This window comes from Mastigoproctus giganteus, chromosome 6, assembly GCF_048544385.1.
Source record: "Mastigoproctus giganteus isolate SK-2022 chromosome 6, ASM4854438v1, whole genome shotgun sequence".
Taxonomy (NCBI): Eukaryota; Metazoa; Arthropoda; class Arachnida; order Uropygi; family Thelyphonidae; genus Mastigoproctus; species Mastigoproctus giganteus.
Window position 1 is genome coordinate 110,299,827 of NC_143580.1, and position 17,782 is coordinate 110,317,608.

Sequence of the window (17,782 nt, forward strand, 5' to 3'; positions counted from 1 at the left end):
AGAGCCAGCCAGCCAGCCAGCCAGCCAGCCAGCCAGCCAAGATCTATGAAAAAAAAAAAACACATATTTAGCAGTGCTGTTTATATGAATGGAACTTGAAGGTACAAACTACTTTGTACAAACTATGAAGATACAGTAGCCTTTACAGATATGGACTTGATATAACGATTTATACTGGTATTACCATTACAAGGTATCCCTTTGTTGCAGCCAACTTTTCCTGCTGTTATGATTCGCGGAAAACTCATTTTATTTCGTACCTAATTGGTGATATTACAAAAATATATCTTTAGTCTTGGGCGACAGCCCAAGGCTAAAGATATATTTGTAATATCACGAATCTCGTTACTGTAACGAGTACAGAGAAGGACAGCGAGATTGGTGAGGGGAACAAAGTGGTGCTCTTACGAATAAAGGCTAAGTTCTGGAAATTGCAGCGTCTGTAGACTAGGCACCTGCGAGGTGATCTGATTGAGGTGTATAAGGCTTTGAATGGTTTGAGCAAGCTCAATGCTGATGGGATTTTTCCTCTTGCTCAGATTACGCACTTGTCGAAGCATAAATTCAAATTGAGGAAAGACAGTTGCAGAATAGATGTGCGGAAATTTGCCTTTAGCCAGCGGGTGATCAATTACTGGAACAAACTTTTATTTGTCATTGTGGAAATTGATAGTTTAAATAGATTCAAGGAAGAACTGAAGAAACTTTTGGAGAGAATGGATAGGTGAAATGGGAGCTAAACATGGAGGTCTGCTCATGAATCGAAAAACAGGAAGTTGTTCTTGCTCATCTCTGCATAGGACACAGTCATCTGACGTATTCTCTCCTGCTGATGAACCACCTGTGTGAATGCGTTGTGACACTGTTTTATCTGTCCTGCTTGCTTCAATGGACTGTTCAAATTTTAGTAATACGCGGAATATATGTTTTATCACTTTTAGCCATCTGACAAACTTATACTTATCTGTGATAAACTTTATTTTCAGTTTGCTAAGTAGTTATTTTTTTATAATCGTCTTAAGATTGAGAATGTCATTCCCATTTTGATATTTTTAATGTTTTGAATTTTTTTGAATGTCATTTTGAATGTTATCCCCATTCGTTCGTTCATTCAATTCAATCACTCACTCGAATGCCATTTTCTAAAAGAAATTTAGAAAAAGAGACCAGTTTCCATTAAATATAAGCGAGATTCGCTCCCTATCCCTAAAACAAACAAAGGAGATTTTTATTTTTCATGGTCCGATATTCCATGATGCGCTGTTTATTCTAATTTCTCCTCATGATAAATTTAGGCGGATAATTATGACTTCACCATCAGGTTTATCAAAATAGGCATTATTTGTAGGACCGTATTTCAAACTGAATTGCTAGAATAATTTCTTCTATTTTAACTGTTTCCTTTATATTCATGGTTTCGCATAACCAGTTTATGAACCGCATGTAATAGAGAAAGTGAGATTAATCTACTCCTAAAATTCGATATATTTATTGGGAATCCTATCGTTATGGGGCCCATTTCGCTTTGCTACTTTTACAAATGCAAGGCTCTTTCATTTTATGTTGTTTGACTTTTTACGTCCGATTTCTGACATTCTATAATTGTACAACGAGCCACCCTTTCATATATGTTTGCTTTTCAGCCATTTTTACAATTTGTGTAGTCCGTTTAAAATCATTGAATTCAGATATTCGAAATGAATACGTAATCGACGCATGTCCCGTAGTCAGGTTAAACAAAAACAATGGGTTGGATGTAATCTTCATGCGCCTTGTCTGTATAACAGGGTCAGGATATTCCACTGAGTTCTCTAGATTGGCATGAAGCGTAAATGAAATACAAATTTTTTATGAGGCATGAGATTCCTTCACGGTGAAGGTGCGTTAAGAATTTTGGCTCTGCGCGCATCGAGTAAACAATGTTTTTCTTTTTTTCAGAATTGACCCGTATGTTTAGGCTATGCAGTACATCATGAAAATTGAAAGTACTTTTTTTTTTTTTAAATTTCTTTTCTGATAATTAAGAAAAGCGATTTATTACGCTCTAAATATTGCCCTGTCTGCGACTATTATTATCGAATTCGCATGCCCATGAGTTCTTTGGAACGAAGTCATTTAAATGTCTGTTTCATTTGTTAAACTGTAGTTAGGCCTAACGATCCTCTCAGTTATTTGCAGTTTGAAATGCAATGGAGCTTTTACTTCTTTTATGTTACGATGTGGTTCGTCATGAGGTGCACGTTTACAGCAGCCTTCTACTGTTACATTCGTTTAGCTTATTTCAGTAATCGTGGGCCCACCATTTACGTCGAGACCGCTGCTGTGCAAACAGATGCCTCTTCATTTGAACTTCTTGGCACGTTCTCTTAATCATCCTATCATGTCTTTGTTATCAGTAGCGGCGTTCTCTTATATCAAGGACAGGAGGTGATTTATAGGCGCACGTGACATTTTTACACAAATATATTTTGGGGACTTTGTTGGTACTCCTTAAGAATTAATCCAACGATTTCTTATCGCGAAGAAAATTTATATTTTTCTGGTGGAAGCGCCCCCCCCCCAACTAATTTTATGAATGTACGGATATCTTTACAATTAAAATACCAGCGGGACACATGCGTTACGACAAATTATTGCGGAAACTTTTTGGGAAACTGCTCTTCAACCAACGAATCGCGGACCTCATTAAGAATGGCCAAAAAAGGAACACGTGAGGTGCTCGTGGCCAGTGAAACTGTAGTTATTATCTTTGTGCGCGATCTCCGTGAATGAAATATTGTTACGTGACATAGACTGAGGGGCTAATGAAGGATCAATTATGACAAAACTGTAGATTCTGATTGCGGGGTTAAGTATTAAGCACTGACATGAATTATATCTTTGTTATCTGTAGAACATCATATTTCCCTACTTAAAGATATGTACGAGCAGAAGTTGCTTGCTTCTGAGTCACGATCTGTCGTTAGCTCACGGTAATTTCCGCTTTAAAGTTTCTAAATGTATAAAACGCACGAGGACAAATGAACACGAAATATCGTAACCCAGAACAAGAAAATAATCACATCGCCAGTTACGGGAAACACCCGAGAAGAAAACAAAAGCAGGCATCGAAGACCCCCAACCTGTGTCTTGCTATTATTTTATTTTTTTTATTTACTCCGGTGGATTCCTTTAAAGGTTTTACCGATAAAACAGACGGATGTGAAAGTGATATTTATTCTTAAGTTTGCTAAAGTTAGTGATTATTATTTGTATTGATGATAATACTGATGGTATAACCGCTTTTAAACTTGAACAGAATCATAAATACATATTTTGTTTCATGTGAACCGATTATCTTGAAAGAGGTGGTGGTGTTGGGACACTTAATAGACGGATATCTTTTGAAATTTACCGTTCTGCATAAATGTTTTGCACATATGAATAGTTTCGAACTGGGGGGCAGATCGTACGTCAAGGGTCGATGACTCGCATTTCGTAACACGAATACCATCGACTAACGCGCTACACGAAAAATGTAGGTGATAGATTGCACAATATTTCTCGTACGTAGTTCTCGATCCCTCCTGTTCTCCCCCCAAACTGAAAAAGTCTTAAGCTTACTTTCCTCTCCAGTACAATCGCAGTTTTTCAATATTTTGAGTACAAACCATCGAAAAATACAACCTTATTTTAGACTAAAGGCTGATTAACTTTTCAAGGACCCATTCGAAAGAAAATTTTCCTGGAGGCCAGATACTTGCGATCTCCATCTTCTCTTCCCCGACCCTGAGCATGAAACTATACGCTATTTTGAGATAATAGCATATGCTGTACTAGTGAAGAAAAAAAAAAAAAAAAACTTATCCCAGAACATACAATTAGAAAATAAACAGACTAAAATTATATGCACAAATTATTAGTTGTAATTTTACTCCAAAATAGCCATGTATTTCTTTACAATTTCATTCATGTCCAAATAATTTACAGCTTCAATGATAATCAGTGTTACGCCATTTAGACTCTAGATTACTTTGTTTTATGCATTTTTATCTCTCCATCTAGACCACGTAGGCTACCTAAATTATTCAAGGCTAAAATTGAACAAGACATTAATAAACAAATTGTAACTTTAATGAATCAATAATTTTAGTGAAGTATGCCTGACTGTGGGATGAGATTTTATTCTGAGTTTCAGTTATATTAATTTCGAAATCTAAAATATGCTAATTTGGTAATGGGGCATATTGAAAGGGTTTCTGTAATTTCCACGACAACTCACTGAGGGAAAGGTTTTCCTTCCAATCTTTGCATAATATCTGTATATAATTTTCACATATGTCGGAATTTCGTAAGATCCAATCTTCTGTTATTCTATGCGACTTTATATTTATGTTCTTGGTTCTTGTCTGACCTACGAGACAGAGAAAGAAAGACCTCATTCATTTTACTCAACTCCTTCAGTGTTTTATGATCCCCTTAGATCTTTAGTTGCAAAATTTTGAAATCCATTCCTTTTAAGCATTCTTCATATATGTACAGTACATCGATTTACACTGAACGTTAGTCTGGTTGCACTTCTTTGAACCTTCACCAAAAGTTGTATGCATTTTTTTTTTTAGGTAGGGTTTGTAGACCTGGTGCAATATTCCAAATGCGGCCTGTCGTCCTGTATAGAGATAATTATGGATAGGACACCATATGCCTTTCTAATCTCTTGTTTACACAGTATGGAAAATTGCATGTCCGACTGGATCGTAATGTGAAAGTTTTTTTTTTTTTTTTTGTCTTCAATCACTTTTAGTTCCTCTCACTCTTGCTTATACACGACTCCAGGATTTCGTTCTCCAAATGCAAAACCTTACATTTAGGATTAGAAGGATTAAACTTCTATTACCATTTTCAGACTATATATGTATCAGATCAAAGTCTTTTTGAAGCAGTATGCTCTGGTTCGCATTGTTTACCATTTTTTCCAGCTACCAATGAGAGCAGACTTTGATATCTTACCTTGAATACCCTCGTTAGTAGCATGAGGTGTCCCAAAGTTCAACCTTTAGAGATCCCAACTGTTACACTGATCTACCCTGATGTCTGACCAAATATGATAAACCTCTGTTTCCTATTTTCTAGTCAGTCTTCCATCCAGCGTAGGATCCTACACGGTAACTCCGTTTTTCATGTTTATATTGCAGACTTCCATGAGAGATGGTATAAAAAGCTTTCCCAAATCTAGATATATAATATCAAAGTTGAGTTGTTACCTGTATCCAATTGATTAATGACTTCATAATAGTAATTTGGCACATTGGTCAGGTATGATATCCCCTTAGCGAACGAGTGTTGGATCTATTCAGGATATTACTCCTGTCGAGACGGTCTTGAATCGCTTCTTTAACCATAGACTAGATTCCATGATCTTACTACAGATGTGAAGCCCACTAACCGACAATTACTCAATTCATCATTAGTACCACTTTTGTGGATAGGGAAGACAGCACTTCCCAGTCCAAGGAACAGTTTTTGCACACAGTCATATGCAACCTTTTTATGCATCGTTGATATACTCATATGCTCTCTTTTTTACATGTAACATAAATACCATCCATCCCTTGATCTTTGCCCTCACAAAAATTCAATCGCTTTTCTAACAAACGTTTTTCTGAGGTCATCATATTTTACAGCAATCTGACTTCTTAATAACCCCCAGAGATGCGAGCTTGCTTTCGACTATAAAAGTCATTGAGAAACCTGTTGAACTCTCTGCCATTTCTTTTAGGCTCTCTACTGACTTTCCATTGATTATTTGATTTACTCTCTTATTTTTTATATTCACATATGGAAGAATTCCTTACCCGATCCCAGTCCTTTTCGCTATTACTTTCTCGTGTTACCCCAACAGTGGTTTGTTGCATATTCTTATAATGCCTACAATCGGAATCGAGAGATTATCCGAGTAATTGTCCCATGCTTTTTTTTTTTTTTTTTTTTGTCCAATTGAACTGTCAGTCTCATCTGTCATCCATTTTGCATATCATTTACGCAATCTGACCATTGCTGCAAATCCTTTTGTGAATTCGAGGATAAATTTTGGAAATAAATTCCAATAGCATTCCCATTGGAAAACATACAGTAGCCTCTCCAGTTAATGGAGTTATAGAAATATCTCATTCCATTATAGTCCCTCCCTTGAAGTTTACGCCCTCGCTTGTACCTTTGACCACACAGGTTTCTTTAGATACCACCCATTTTAATGTATTCTGGTCTCTGATTACTGTTGGTTCGTCAAGTTTTCGATTCAGTTAAGGAATCCAGATGTCCTCCGAACTTTTCCCTAAACCTTAATATCTCCTCAACGGTATCTTTGCACTTTCTCTCTTTAAGTGAGTACCGTTAAAATCCACCCACCAAATAAGGTCGGCTGTGCTGATAAAAAAATTTCCCCATAATCCTACCAGAATCTCTTAAACTTAAAGTTAATCCATACGGCTTTGATCAGGAAATCTCTCCCATTATATCAGAATTGAAGACAAGCACATTTTGTCCTCTCTCTCGCGAAGCGTTTTCAACATCAACTTATGTTTCAGAACCAAGTAAACATTTCGTTTAAGGTTTAAATTCCTCATCTATTACCATGCACCCATTGATATACACGTAAGAGCTGATAAACCTTTGTTTCAGATGCTTTGCGCTATGAATATAGAAGTGAAAAAAAGTATGCTTATGAGATTACTAGGATGATGATGATCGGATTTCACTCAAAGAGTACAGAATTTCTGAAGATATTTTAATTTATTTTATTTGCATCCACCATCGGCGCAGAGAATGCATAATTTTTGTTCCTGTTGCAGGTTCCTTGAGTCCCGCATTAGGGGTGTCTCCTCCCACCGTTTTACCTCATTTCCATCAGCTACACCACCTCATGAGACAAGGACTCACTTCACCCTTCCTATTGCCACCAGCTCCCAGTTTAGTTCAGCAGCAACTTTTTACTGGTCACCGATCTACCTCCGCAACAAGGTCTAAGGTAATACTCATTTTATTCAATTTTAAGTGACATTCTTCCAGTTGGAGTTTAAACTTTTAATCTTGTTCCTAAACTTTTATTATTTTTTTTTGTAAATCATTAATCGAATTAAAACATTTTAAGTATTCGAATATGACTTTTTTAAAGAGTTTTAAAAGTTCAGTCTGAGTATAGTTCGCTGTTACTTGAAACTCTCTCTCACTCACTGCATGCATGCCAACTTAAAAACCTTAACGAAACTTCTTATTGTATATTCTGAAAATTATTATTAAAAGTTTTGATTACAAGTCTGATTATTACTGTGAGAAATAAGCAGTTTCTTCGATCCTTTATAATAGTAATCTTTTATATGTATTACGCATCTCAATTACCATATGAAAAATAATAAATGAAGTTTCCCTAATGTGAACTGATAGTTGGCAGTCACAGAGGGTGGAAGGAAGATTGGATTAAGAGATTAGCAGAATAATTTTTGTTTTTCCCTTAATGTTTTGTAAATATTTTGCAAATTTAATTTCTAATTTTATAAATTAAATTTTGGTAATTTTTGAATTGATTTTCTGTAATTCTTGTAAATTTTGTTCTTACATTTTCTAAACTAATTTCGCTATGTTACATTCTTTTCTATATCTTGTAAGCTTAAGTTTTTAAGTTCGTCTCAGAAATGTTTTTAAACCTATTAATTATTGTAATATCCGACACCTATTAATTATTACAATAATTAAAGGTGTCTGGATTTTAATGACCCATCATTAATATCCGGACACCTACGTATTTAAAAAGAAGCTTTATTTATAGAAAACCTATAGCCTGTATGAAGCCCCTAATCCCCGTGGACACTGTCCACCAGTTTTTTTTGTATTTGTCCTGCTATGCTTTCACCATTAGACCTTCAAAACGACAATCAGTTCAGCTCTATTTTTTGGGCGATTTCTCCTCACACGAACCCGACGATCCAATTCATCCTAAAGGTTCTCTATAGGACTGAGCCAAGCTCTGTGCTAGCCAGTCCAACTTTTCGACGATCATTTCCTCAAACCAGTATGACGGTTACTACGGGCACGCAGGAACGCTGCATGACCGTGGTAACCCGTATCATGCAACGTCCTGTACATTTTACTGCCTCTGAATGTCGCTGTTGTCTCACTGAGGGTCTATGTGTGTGTGTGTGTGTGTGTGTGTGCTGCGTTGACAATGTCAACCTGCATTCCGAACGAACGATTCTTTTTAAGGCTCTCCTGTTACGTTCTGTCAGTTTCAGTTCTCTTTCATTTGCAGATCACATCACCAATCGTCGACTTGAGGATCTTCAGTGCCTTTCAAATGGTCCGTACAGACTGACTGCTTATGTGACACCCCATAATCATTCCACTCTGGAGGTCTGTTAACAAAGTCCATCGCGGCATCTTGCATCCGCAGTTATATTAATGTTCTCTCAAAGATCTACGAGCATTACAGTATAGTCTGATACGTGGTGCTTGGATAGGACGTGACCAACTATCAGTGAAGGGATGTCCGAATACACCTGCTGCAACCAATCAACGTCCAATTACTGTCCAACTCCGAACTAGGCGCCTCCATAGTCAGGTGGGAAGGAGCAGCAGTGTGTAACACACGCTTCTTGATTAGACCGGGGTTCGAGCCCGTCACCACCAAATACGGAGGATGCGGAAAGGTCAGGGAATGACCACCGCATATTCTCGGAGCAATATGGCCTTAGTTGCTAATGCTCCTAAAAACCAAAAAACAAACAAACAAACAAACCAACTCCGAATTCACAGAACCAACTTTTCTTCTTCCTCATTTGTTCCCTCATCTGCCGTTTTCTGGAATAGCCTCCATTCACAACTATTTCCTGCAAATTGCAATTCAGAGAAATTCAAGTGTAAAGTATTTTCTTTCATCTTCTAAACATTCAACCCTTGCACTTTGCTAAGTAATGTAGGTTCTAATACCTTTTTGTGTTTGGGGTTTTCATAAAAAAAAAAAAAAAAGTATGGGTGGGGGAAGAGTACTTTTTCTGAACAACCTTGCAGCTCTGGTGATTTGGCTTCATGTACGTATCGCTAAGCGCTAAACACCCGTAAATAAGATCATCATATAGAAAACGCATGAGATGTCTTCATATGCTCTTAAAGAATACATTTATTTCTTAATATAACTTATTATCATTTTTATAACTTAATAATTAATTATAACTTATTTCACATTATTGTACGCTACTTAAAGGTGGCTACTTAATTTTGTTGTTTTGTTTCTTTCAAATATATATTTTTTAAATATATGTGAATTGAGTGCGTTGGTAGGGTCAAGTGGATGTCTCCAGAGTAAATGATGTGGTCTGATATGTATAATTTATTTTATTTTATTTATTTTTTGAATCAAAGGATGCAGGTTCACGGAGCAGCGATGGAACTCCTCAGACTTGTAATCAGGCTAGTACTCCATCTAAGGCAGACGTGGGAGATGAGGACAAAGAAGGTGGAACAGATCTAAAAGATCTGCAGGAACCTGGAGATTTTATAGAGACAAACTGCCACTGGAAAGACTGTAACAAGGAGTTCAGCACTCAGGAAGAGCTGGTGAAGGTAAGCTTCATTTTAGAAAACTCGATATGTTGTTGGTGGGGAAATTTAATCGCACTTTTTTTTCTTTATTTTACCAGTGATGATCCACCAGTCAGATTTTAGAAATACAGTATTATAGTTGTAATTTCACTGAATTTTCGTTAAATCCTGCCATTTTTCTCATGCAAAACTACTCGATTACTTTAGAACCGATTAGTTTTACATAAACTCCTGTAGAATCAATTCGTTTTGAATTTGGACGATGATGTAGATTTTTTGATATATGCATGATTCTTAGGTACGTGGGAACAAACTTGACCAGATCATCGAAACTTGAAGGCAGAGTCACAAGTTACTATATGATACGGTTTGTAAAGTATAATGTATAGACCCACAACGAGGTGCCACAACAAATAACATAAATTTGTCCCAAATAAAGCATAAATTTAAATAAAGAATTTAAATACATAAATATTAATGGATTCTGCCCTCAAAAGAAATGCTGCGAAATTACTTCAAAAACTAGTACACTATTTTTACAAATCAAGGAATGATTAATGTCACCATCTCAAATATTTTAAATGATTATAATATAAATTATCAAAATGTAACTATATTGACGACGATCTCAAGGATTACAAAATAAATTGCAGAAAAATTCAGTTATACAGTCCTCGACCGGATATTTACTTCAGTGGAGATTTTAACAGTGTTTAAATTTTTGCCTGTACGTTTATCAAAGGATCATTGATGAACTTATTTTAGAAAACTGGAGCGACAAAAAATACAGTACATATATATTAAACGTAAGGTGCAAAGATAGATATCTGACTAGTAGATATTTAAATGTATTTGAATCTTATAATCTATCAAGTTCATTAGTAATTATACAATGACTCTATATTTGATGGAAAAATCATTGATCCTCATGCCTTCCCTGATGTCTCTTATTCTCTCTGTAACGGATGATAACAGTAAACAAGAATGCCTTTCCTATTTTATTTTGATAGATATTTTAGCACTTGAAGCTTAAAACAAACGAATTGATTATTAAAAAGTAAAGATACTGGCATTATACAACTGGAATCACGAAACTTTGTTCTGAAAAGAGCTATACAGGCTGGACTTAATGTTAAGTAACACTCATTAAATTAATGGTAGCAGTGAGTTCTGAGTTGATTTGGAATCAGTCCATTTATAAAGTAGTTGATATTCTCAAGGCTCATAAGGCTTGCCACTAGCAACTGTAACCAAGGTTATAACTCTGCTCGACAAAATTAACAGGACAAAATGTTTCTCATGAATATTATTTTGTGAACAGTGTCGCCGAAGGCGAATATTTGATATAATAGGCATCCTGGCATGTAAATTCCAAATATCCAATAGAAGCCGACCTCTCATTTTACATAGCCACACATTATGCAAATTATTCATACCAGCAAAAACATGTGTGCTACCACATCACTTCATTCCCGTTTTTCGGCTTGCTCAGTGGGATAGCCACTTCTCCAGCACTCAGGATGGCAAGTCATCGTCGATTAGATGCATCTTTGTGATGACGGACTGTTGGACGACTTGAAGTCGGGCAGTAATAGGCGGAGGAGGCATGTTGGCTTAATGTGTCACGCAGTTTAAGGAGAGAGGAACTTATAAGAAGAGTTGGTCAGGGTCGCCGAGGGCTACGTCAACCAAAACAGACGCTATCTGGCTCTAACAGCAAGACGAAACCCTACGATGGTTCTGTCATCAACTGTCTCTTGCGATTTCTGCGGCCACAGTGAAAACATTTCCAACCGGACGATGTTAAGAAGGTTCAATTCAAGTGGATTCTATGCAAGGAAGCCTGCGGTTAATATCGTATTAATCCCAAACGACTGCAGAGCTCGTCGAAGCATGCGACTTGGAGCCTATGTCATGGAGTGGACTTGGAGCCCTTGTGCCATGTGACTGGTAGCCCAGACAAATGAGATATAGTCCCGTTTTAGCCTACAGACAGATTCTAGACGTTATTTTATCTGGAGACAACGAAGAATGCGGTACTAATCCTCCAACTTCAAAGAAAGATACACTTTCATTGGAGGCGGAATAATGATCAACACCTCATCTTTCTTCATGTTTTTGATAGGGGTACCGAGAACAGATCCTACAACCCCTATGTGCGACTTTTTAGGGGTGTGGTTGGCCCAAATTTTCTTTTCATACACGATAACGCCACTGCACATAGAACTCAAGTGGTGGAAGAATACCTTGAAACTGTAGATATCCAACGACTGTCGTAGCTAGCACGATCACCAGACTTAAATCCAATCGAAGATGTGTGGAACGCCCTTGGGGGTTGCACTGCACGCCGACAGCCAACTCCTCGGTCTCTTGGTGAGCTAAGGTTTTTTTTTTTTTTGTTAGTTGTTGGCGCATCGGCTTCTGTGGCTATATTGCACCTCCCAAAGGTTTGCATTTTCTACACTGATCCAAACCCGAGGCGGGATTCGAACCCGCGACCTTTGGGTTGCCAGGCAGGCAATTTACCTACCCAGCTAGTCCGGTCGGCAGGTGAGGAAGAATGGGATTTTTTTCCACAAAATCTTATAAACACGCATATATCGAGCATGCTTCACCGCTGTCAGGTCTGTTTATCCGTTGGAGGGAATCATACTCATACTGATGTCATGGGATTATATTTTCGAGCATCTTGTATCGACTTCTGTAGTGTGACCTTTTTGATAATTGTTATACAACCCCTATAAATGTTTTGTGTACCCGTTCGAAGTTTCTCGCTGTCTCCTCATTTCATCGTTATCCTGTGGTGTACGACCATACCAAATTTTGGCTGCTTCATGACAAGCTGCACGATTACACTACATTTTCTGTGTTCTGTTAATTTTGTCGTGTTGCGCAGTGTAGTAGCTGACAAGAGTTCTGAGTGCTATTAGTATTTCCTTTAAATAATTCGCGAGCAATTTTGTGGAATGAAAAGTAGAATATATCGATGAAAATTGAATTTCTGCCTTCATTTGAAATAGATCTAGTCCTGACCTTAAAATCCCCTAGAAAACATTCTTTATTCATAGGATCGATTCGAACCGTGGGCCTTCTCCACTTAGGAAGCGGTTATATGGGGCAGGAAATTTCCTCACATAAGATATAAAGATTTTATAAAAGTATTCGTAAAAATTGCAAAAAAAAAAAAAAATTCAAACCTGGAAGTGCATTTAAAATGTCCGATTTAAGCCTGCAATTTTAGATATCGGTTCTCACTGGTTAAAAATAAAGTTACAAAACTAATAATATGAGTTAACCAAAATAACCTAATGAGAAAGAGAAAAACGAGTTCTAACCTCGGGATACAAGACACTTTTATAAGTAAGGATCCTGTGTTTTTAAGGAAAAAGTAAAGGCTTAAGATTGTTTTCAAGGTAAGCGTGTTAAAAGGAATTCATAAATGTAGTTTTATTGCAGCATTGTTAGCTTTGAAGAGCAACAAATATTATACAGTTGTAATTAAACAGAATGGCTAAGTTTAGTGAATGTAAAATTACAGAGTTTTAATAACTGTTCTATAAAGTTATAAGCATAGTAATTAATTGACAAGGAGATAACTATTTTTACTTTTAACTTCTGTTAATCATACAAAATGAAAAAGAAAAGTCTATAAATCTAAGGGGGGAAAAATGCGCCTTAAATGTACGTAACGCACTTAACTAATCTGTTTCTTTCTATAAATATTACAACACTGAAAGTAGAATATGTGTGCAATTATTTATTTAATTTTTTATCTATTTCTTTATTTTCATTAATAGCATATAAATAATGACCACATCCACAGAAATAAAAAGGCGTTCGTATGTGGGTGGAAGGACTGCTCGCGGGAAGAGAAACCCTTCAAGGCACAATATATGCTCGTAGTTCATATGCGAAGGCATACTGGGGAAAAACCTCATAAATGCACGGTAAGTATATACTGTAGTTTGTTTCTAAAATAATTTTTGGGTTGTGGGGACGATGCCTTAATCAGTCGGGAATTTAAACGTTTTGATAATGAAGTTCTTTTAATACTTCTAAAAGTTGTACAACGAATTGTTCTAATTACTTATTATTATTATTACTAATGAATGCAAAATATAAATTGGTTATACGGTATATTTTGCATAAGAGAGTGAATTGACTGAGTTAATTTGATATGTACTTTACTAGAATATGAATGATTGATATGTTTCTCGTTATCGTTGCATTCTTAGTTCGAGGGCTGCTTTAAAGCTTATTCCAGGCTTGAGAATCTGAAGACACATCTTCGGTCTCATACGGGAGAAAAGCCGTATTTGTGTGAATTTCCGGGATGCACGAAGGCCTTCAGCAATGCTTCGGATAGAGCTAAGCATCAGAACAGAACACATTCCAACGAGGTACGTATATACAAGTAGCAGATGAGTAATTCAGTTCAAGAGTTAATAATTAACCCTTACGGTTCGAAAATTACGCTGCTGCTTATTTGTTGGTCTATAGTTAATCCATATTTGTAATTAGTTATGGTACTATATTAATTTGAACTTTCAGTTTACCATCAGTGCTAATTATACCATATATTCGTAGCCTGCATTTTTGAAGTCGATCTTGAATAGTTACCCGGACATATCATTCGAAAGACCTTTATGATATTGATAAAAATTTAATTTATTTTTAATTGCAAAATTACGTAATTCAACAGTCGTTCTTATTGCCAAGTTACTCATTTCGGCTACTTCGCTGTTATGATGACAATAGAACTGAATAATACCATTTAATTTGAATTATAGACCGCAATTTATTATAAGCAGTTTATCATTCAAAAACAGAGACTAGATTGAAAATCAGTTTCTTGACGTACGTGACTGGATCCAACTGTAGATGTTGAGTGTGCCTTTTTCTATTTTTTGATTTTTCAGAGATATTTTTTAAATTTTTTGACAAAAATACACTTTGGATTATATAATTATATAAAAAAATTATCTCAGCACATGCGGCATCAAGCCCAAAGTTTTACTAGACAATCTGCAAGGGAAAATTGTTTCTATAAATCGAGATCTGAATTCTTATAGTGGTTAAGTGTTCAAAATCCAAGCTAGACTGCAATCATTATTTTTAATTCCACGTTCATAATTAAGCCACAATTGATTCAAAGTGGGGTCTGTCAATGTTCGTTTGTTTTATGAATCAAATGTAACTTTTAACGTTTTGTTATATTCTCTAGATGCTTTCTTAATAGGAATCGTGGTATGGGCATTTTGTTTTATTTGAAAAAGAACAGTATTAACCAATGCATGTTTTATATACTTATAGTTAATACGAATACTAACTTACAGAATGATTTATTTACTTTTTATAATTCATATTTTACATATTATTATTATTATTATAAAAACTTTCTTTTTCTCCTTTATGGAATTTTTTCTGCTCCGTGACAGGTACTAGTACCAAGTGCATGGGTTGGTTGTGTGCGGTTATTATTATTATTATTTTTTTTTTATGAAAACCCCAAACACGAAAGGTATCAAAACCTATAGTACTTAGTACCGTGCATGGGTTGAAGGAGAAGTATGGGAGGAGGTGAATGCCGGAAACTTTGCTCTAGAGACTAAACATGGGTTTCACCACTTCAAACCTCCAATAAGCAAAGTGGTGGTATTTCACCGGTTGATGAAAGTCATCTACCACCTGAAGCATTGTTATTACTGTTGGTCAAGGAACTCTCTTACTATCCTAGAAGCGTTTAAAATCACAGAGTTCTGTAGTTCTATGTAAGTGTTCTCTTGGAAGCCTATTGCTGCTGGGTTCCAACGGGGGCCATGCCGGTGGTTGACTCGGTGATAGTGATGCTCATTACTTGTTCCATATGCCACATTTCTTTGACTTCCTGTCTTAGATCTGTGCACGTCCTGATCATTTCCTCGTATGTTTTCTGGAGGTTGCTGATGTAGATCAGGTAGTTAGGTAGTCCTTTCCTTTTTGTCGATGAGGGTTATGTCTGGTCTGTTGTGCGGGATCATCTTCTCCGTTTTAGCACTGGCCCTGTATACGAGTAGTTTGTAGATAGAGGTCTCTACTATGGCCTGGGGTTCATACTTGTAATACGGTACACTTTCTTTGATCAACTGGTATTATCCTGGCCACCTGGCCGTGCCAATGCAAGTCTAAAGCGTCAGAATTGTAATTGCATGAAATTTTTGGTCAGTTTGCTGGACGAAAAATCCGAGTTTACCCGAAAAAACACCATGCAATCTTCATATGACACCGACCAACTCAGCCACGTTGTAAAAAGAGCCCATAAAAATTCCCTTCAATTACGAAATTCGAACTCGGGCCCTTTCTACTTTGTTTGGGAAGACATGATTGTCGTTTAGATTAATAGAACTGGGGGGGGGGGAATGAAGAAACGAGCCAATATGGCGAATTGAAAAGCAGGTCGGTCCTTTTGTGAATACTCGTGGTGGTGCCCTCCTCAAGTTCATTTTTACATTTCCACTGTTGTTTATAGACGTCATTCGCGTACGTTTCAAGTCTTAAATCATGGAAAGGCCCTTAACATTTCAGCATGCACTTATCGTTATGAAATATTTTTCACTAGAAGTTTTATATTTAAGAAAATAATTGAAAAACTGCAAATGGACTGTTGCTCTAACGCGACTAACATTAGGCCATGTAGTGCTAATTACATCAGTAATCTTTGGTGAGGAAGTTAAACTTAACTTGATAAAATATTCTGTCGATCTTTATCCTATATATCCTGCTAGACTTTATCCTATAATCACAGATTATAGGATAAAGATATAGAACACGTCAAGATTGTCTTATAAGGAAAATGCTGTGAAATTAAATGTTTCTTAACATGTAAGAAATGTAGTCCTCTGTGATGAACCATTTAAAAAAAAATAATTATTTTCGTTTTTTATTGGTGTTTTACTAACATCCAGAATATTTATTGCCAGAAACCGTACATATGCAAAGCACCAGGCTGTACAAAACGGTACACCGATCCCAGTTCTTTGCGAAAGCACGTGAAAACAGTACATGGTCCAGATTTCTACGCAAAGAAGAAGCACAAAGGCGACGATTCAGACGCCCATAAAGATGAAAAGCCTTCTGAGGGGAACGAAGATTCAAGAACCGGAGGAAGTGGCGGCACTAGTGGATTAGGGAATCAACTTGGAGTCTTCTCCAATCCTAGTGTGCAGTCCCAGGTAAATATTTACTAAGTAAAATTCTTTTAATAGCCTGTTAAATAAATTTCGTAAATGAATCAATTCAATTTTACTTGTCATTTGAACTTGTCATTTGTGTATCACATTTGACTATTGCTATACTTAAGTTAACCAGCTGATTGTTCAATGGATCATCGAAATGGCAGATACTTCAATATGGCGGTAAAAAGATAGCTGTGCTTGTTAAAATTACAGCGATAAATGAAACTGAGCGAAACAGATTCTCATTTTTTATTGAATTTAAAGCAACATAAAGAATTGCTTTAACAGTAAATCCATATCTGCGTGCAATAATTTTTCTGTGATTTAAATTTGAACAGGATCAGTATCCATCTCAGACGGAGCAGACACCGGTCAGCGACGTTTGTCATTTCCCCGAAACGGTGGAACAGACCCAGGCAGAAATACCCATAAGCGATAACTGTGTATCCACAACCACCGGCCTTGGAATAGGAACAGAGGCAGATAGCTGTTTAGATATTGATGAACGAAAGGAATTAGAAGCATCAAAGGTATGAATGCAAGCGATAAAATGCTTGCCTGTATGTATACATGCACAGATATTTTTATTAACTAATTATACATAATAATTAACTTATAGATAAATGAAAAGCAATCGTTTCATTTAAAGTGCCTTAAAATCTTATCAGTAATGGTTTGATTTATAGAATAAGATCTATTCTCCTTTTCTAACTTTACAGTACAGAAATAGAAGAAACTTTTTCTGCTAAAAATATACGGTGTTACCATAATCTTATAAAGTAAATCACATTCACTATTAGTCTTTAAATCCATTCTTCATTCGAAGAAGGCCATTTTAGATTCTTTTAGAAGCTCACTTTTTTTGCTACTTGCTCTTAGCACACGAAAAAAAAAAAAAATGCATCAAAAAGAGAGTGGAGGGAATTGCAAGCCTCCATTCTGTTTTTTAAACAGAATAACTTTTATTTGGCGCTACTCTTTGCCTCCTTAAGCCA

At 36.3% G+C, this 17,782-nt stretch overlaps 1 protein-coding gene across 2 annotated transcripts in view; it reads left to right on the plus strand.

Annotated features, from left to right (window-relative positions):
* The window catches only part of LOC150084506 (transcription activator GLI3-like), a 215,630-nt gene that overhangs the window by 129,472 nt on the left and 68,376 nt on the right, over positions 1–17,782 (plus strand). For both annotated transcript variants that reach the window (XM_090376100.1, XM_090376102.1), the window contains exons 7-12: positions 6,831–7,006; positions 9,394–9,594; positions 13,371–13,520; positions 13,809–13,973; positions 16,533–16,784; positions 17,126–17,317. In XM_090376100.1, coding sequence (XP_090232226.1) covers positions 6,831–7,006; positions 9,394–9,594; positions 13,371–13,520; positions 13,809–13,973; positions 16,533–16,784; positions 17,126–17,317 — 1,136 coding nt within the window. The remainder of the gene's footprint in view (positions 1–6,830; positions 7,007–9,393; positions 9,595–13,370; positions 13,521–13,808; positions 13,974–16,532; positions 16,785–17,125; positions 17,318–17,782) is intronic.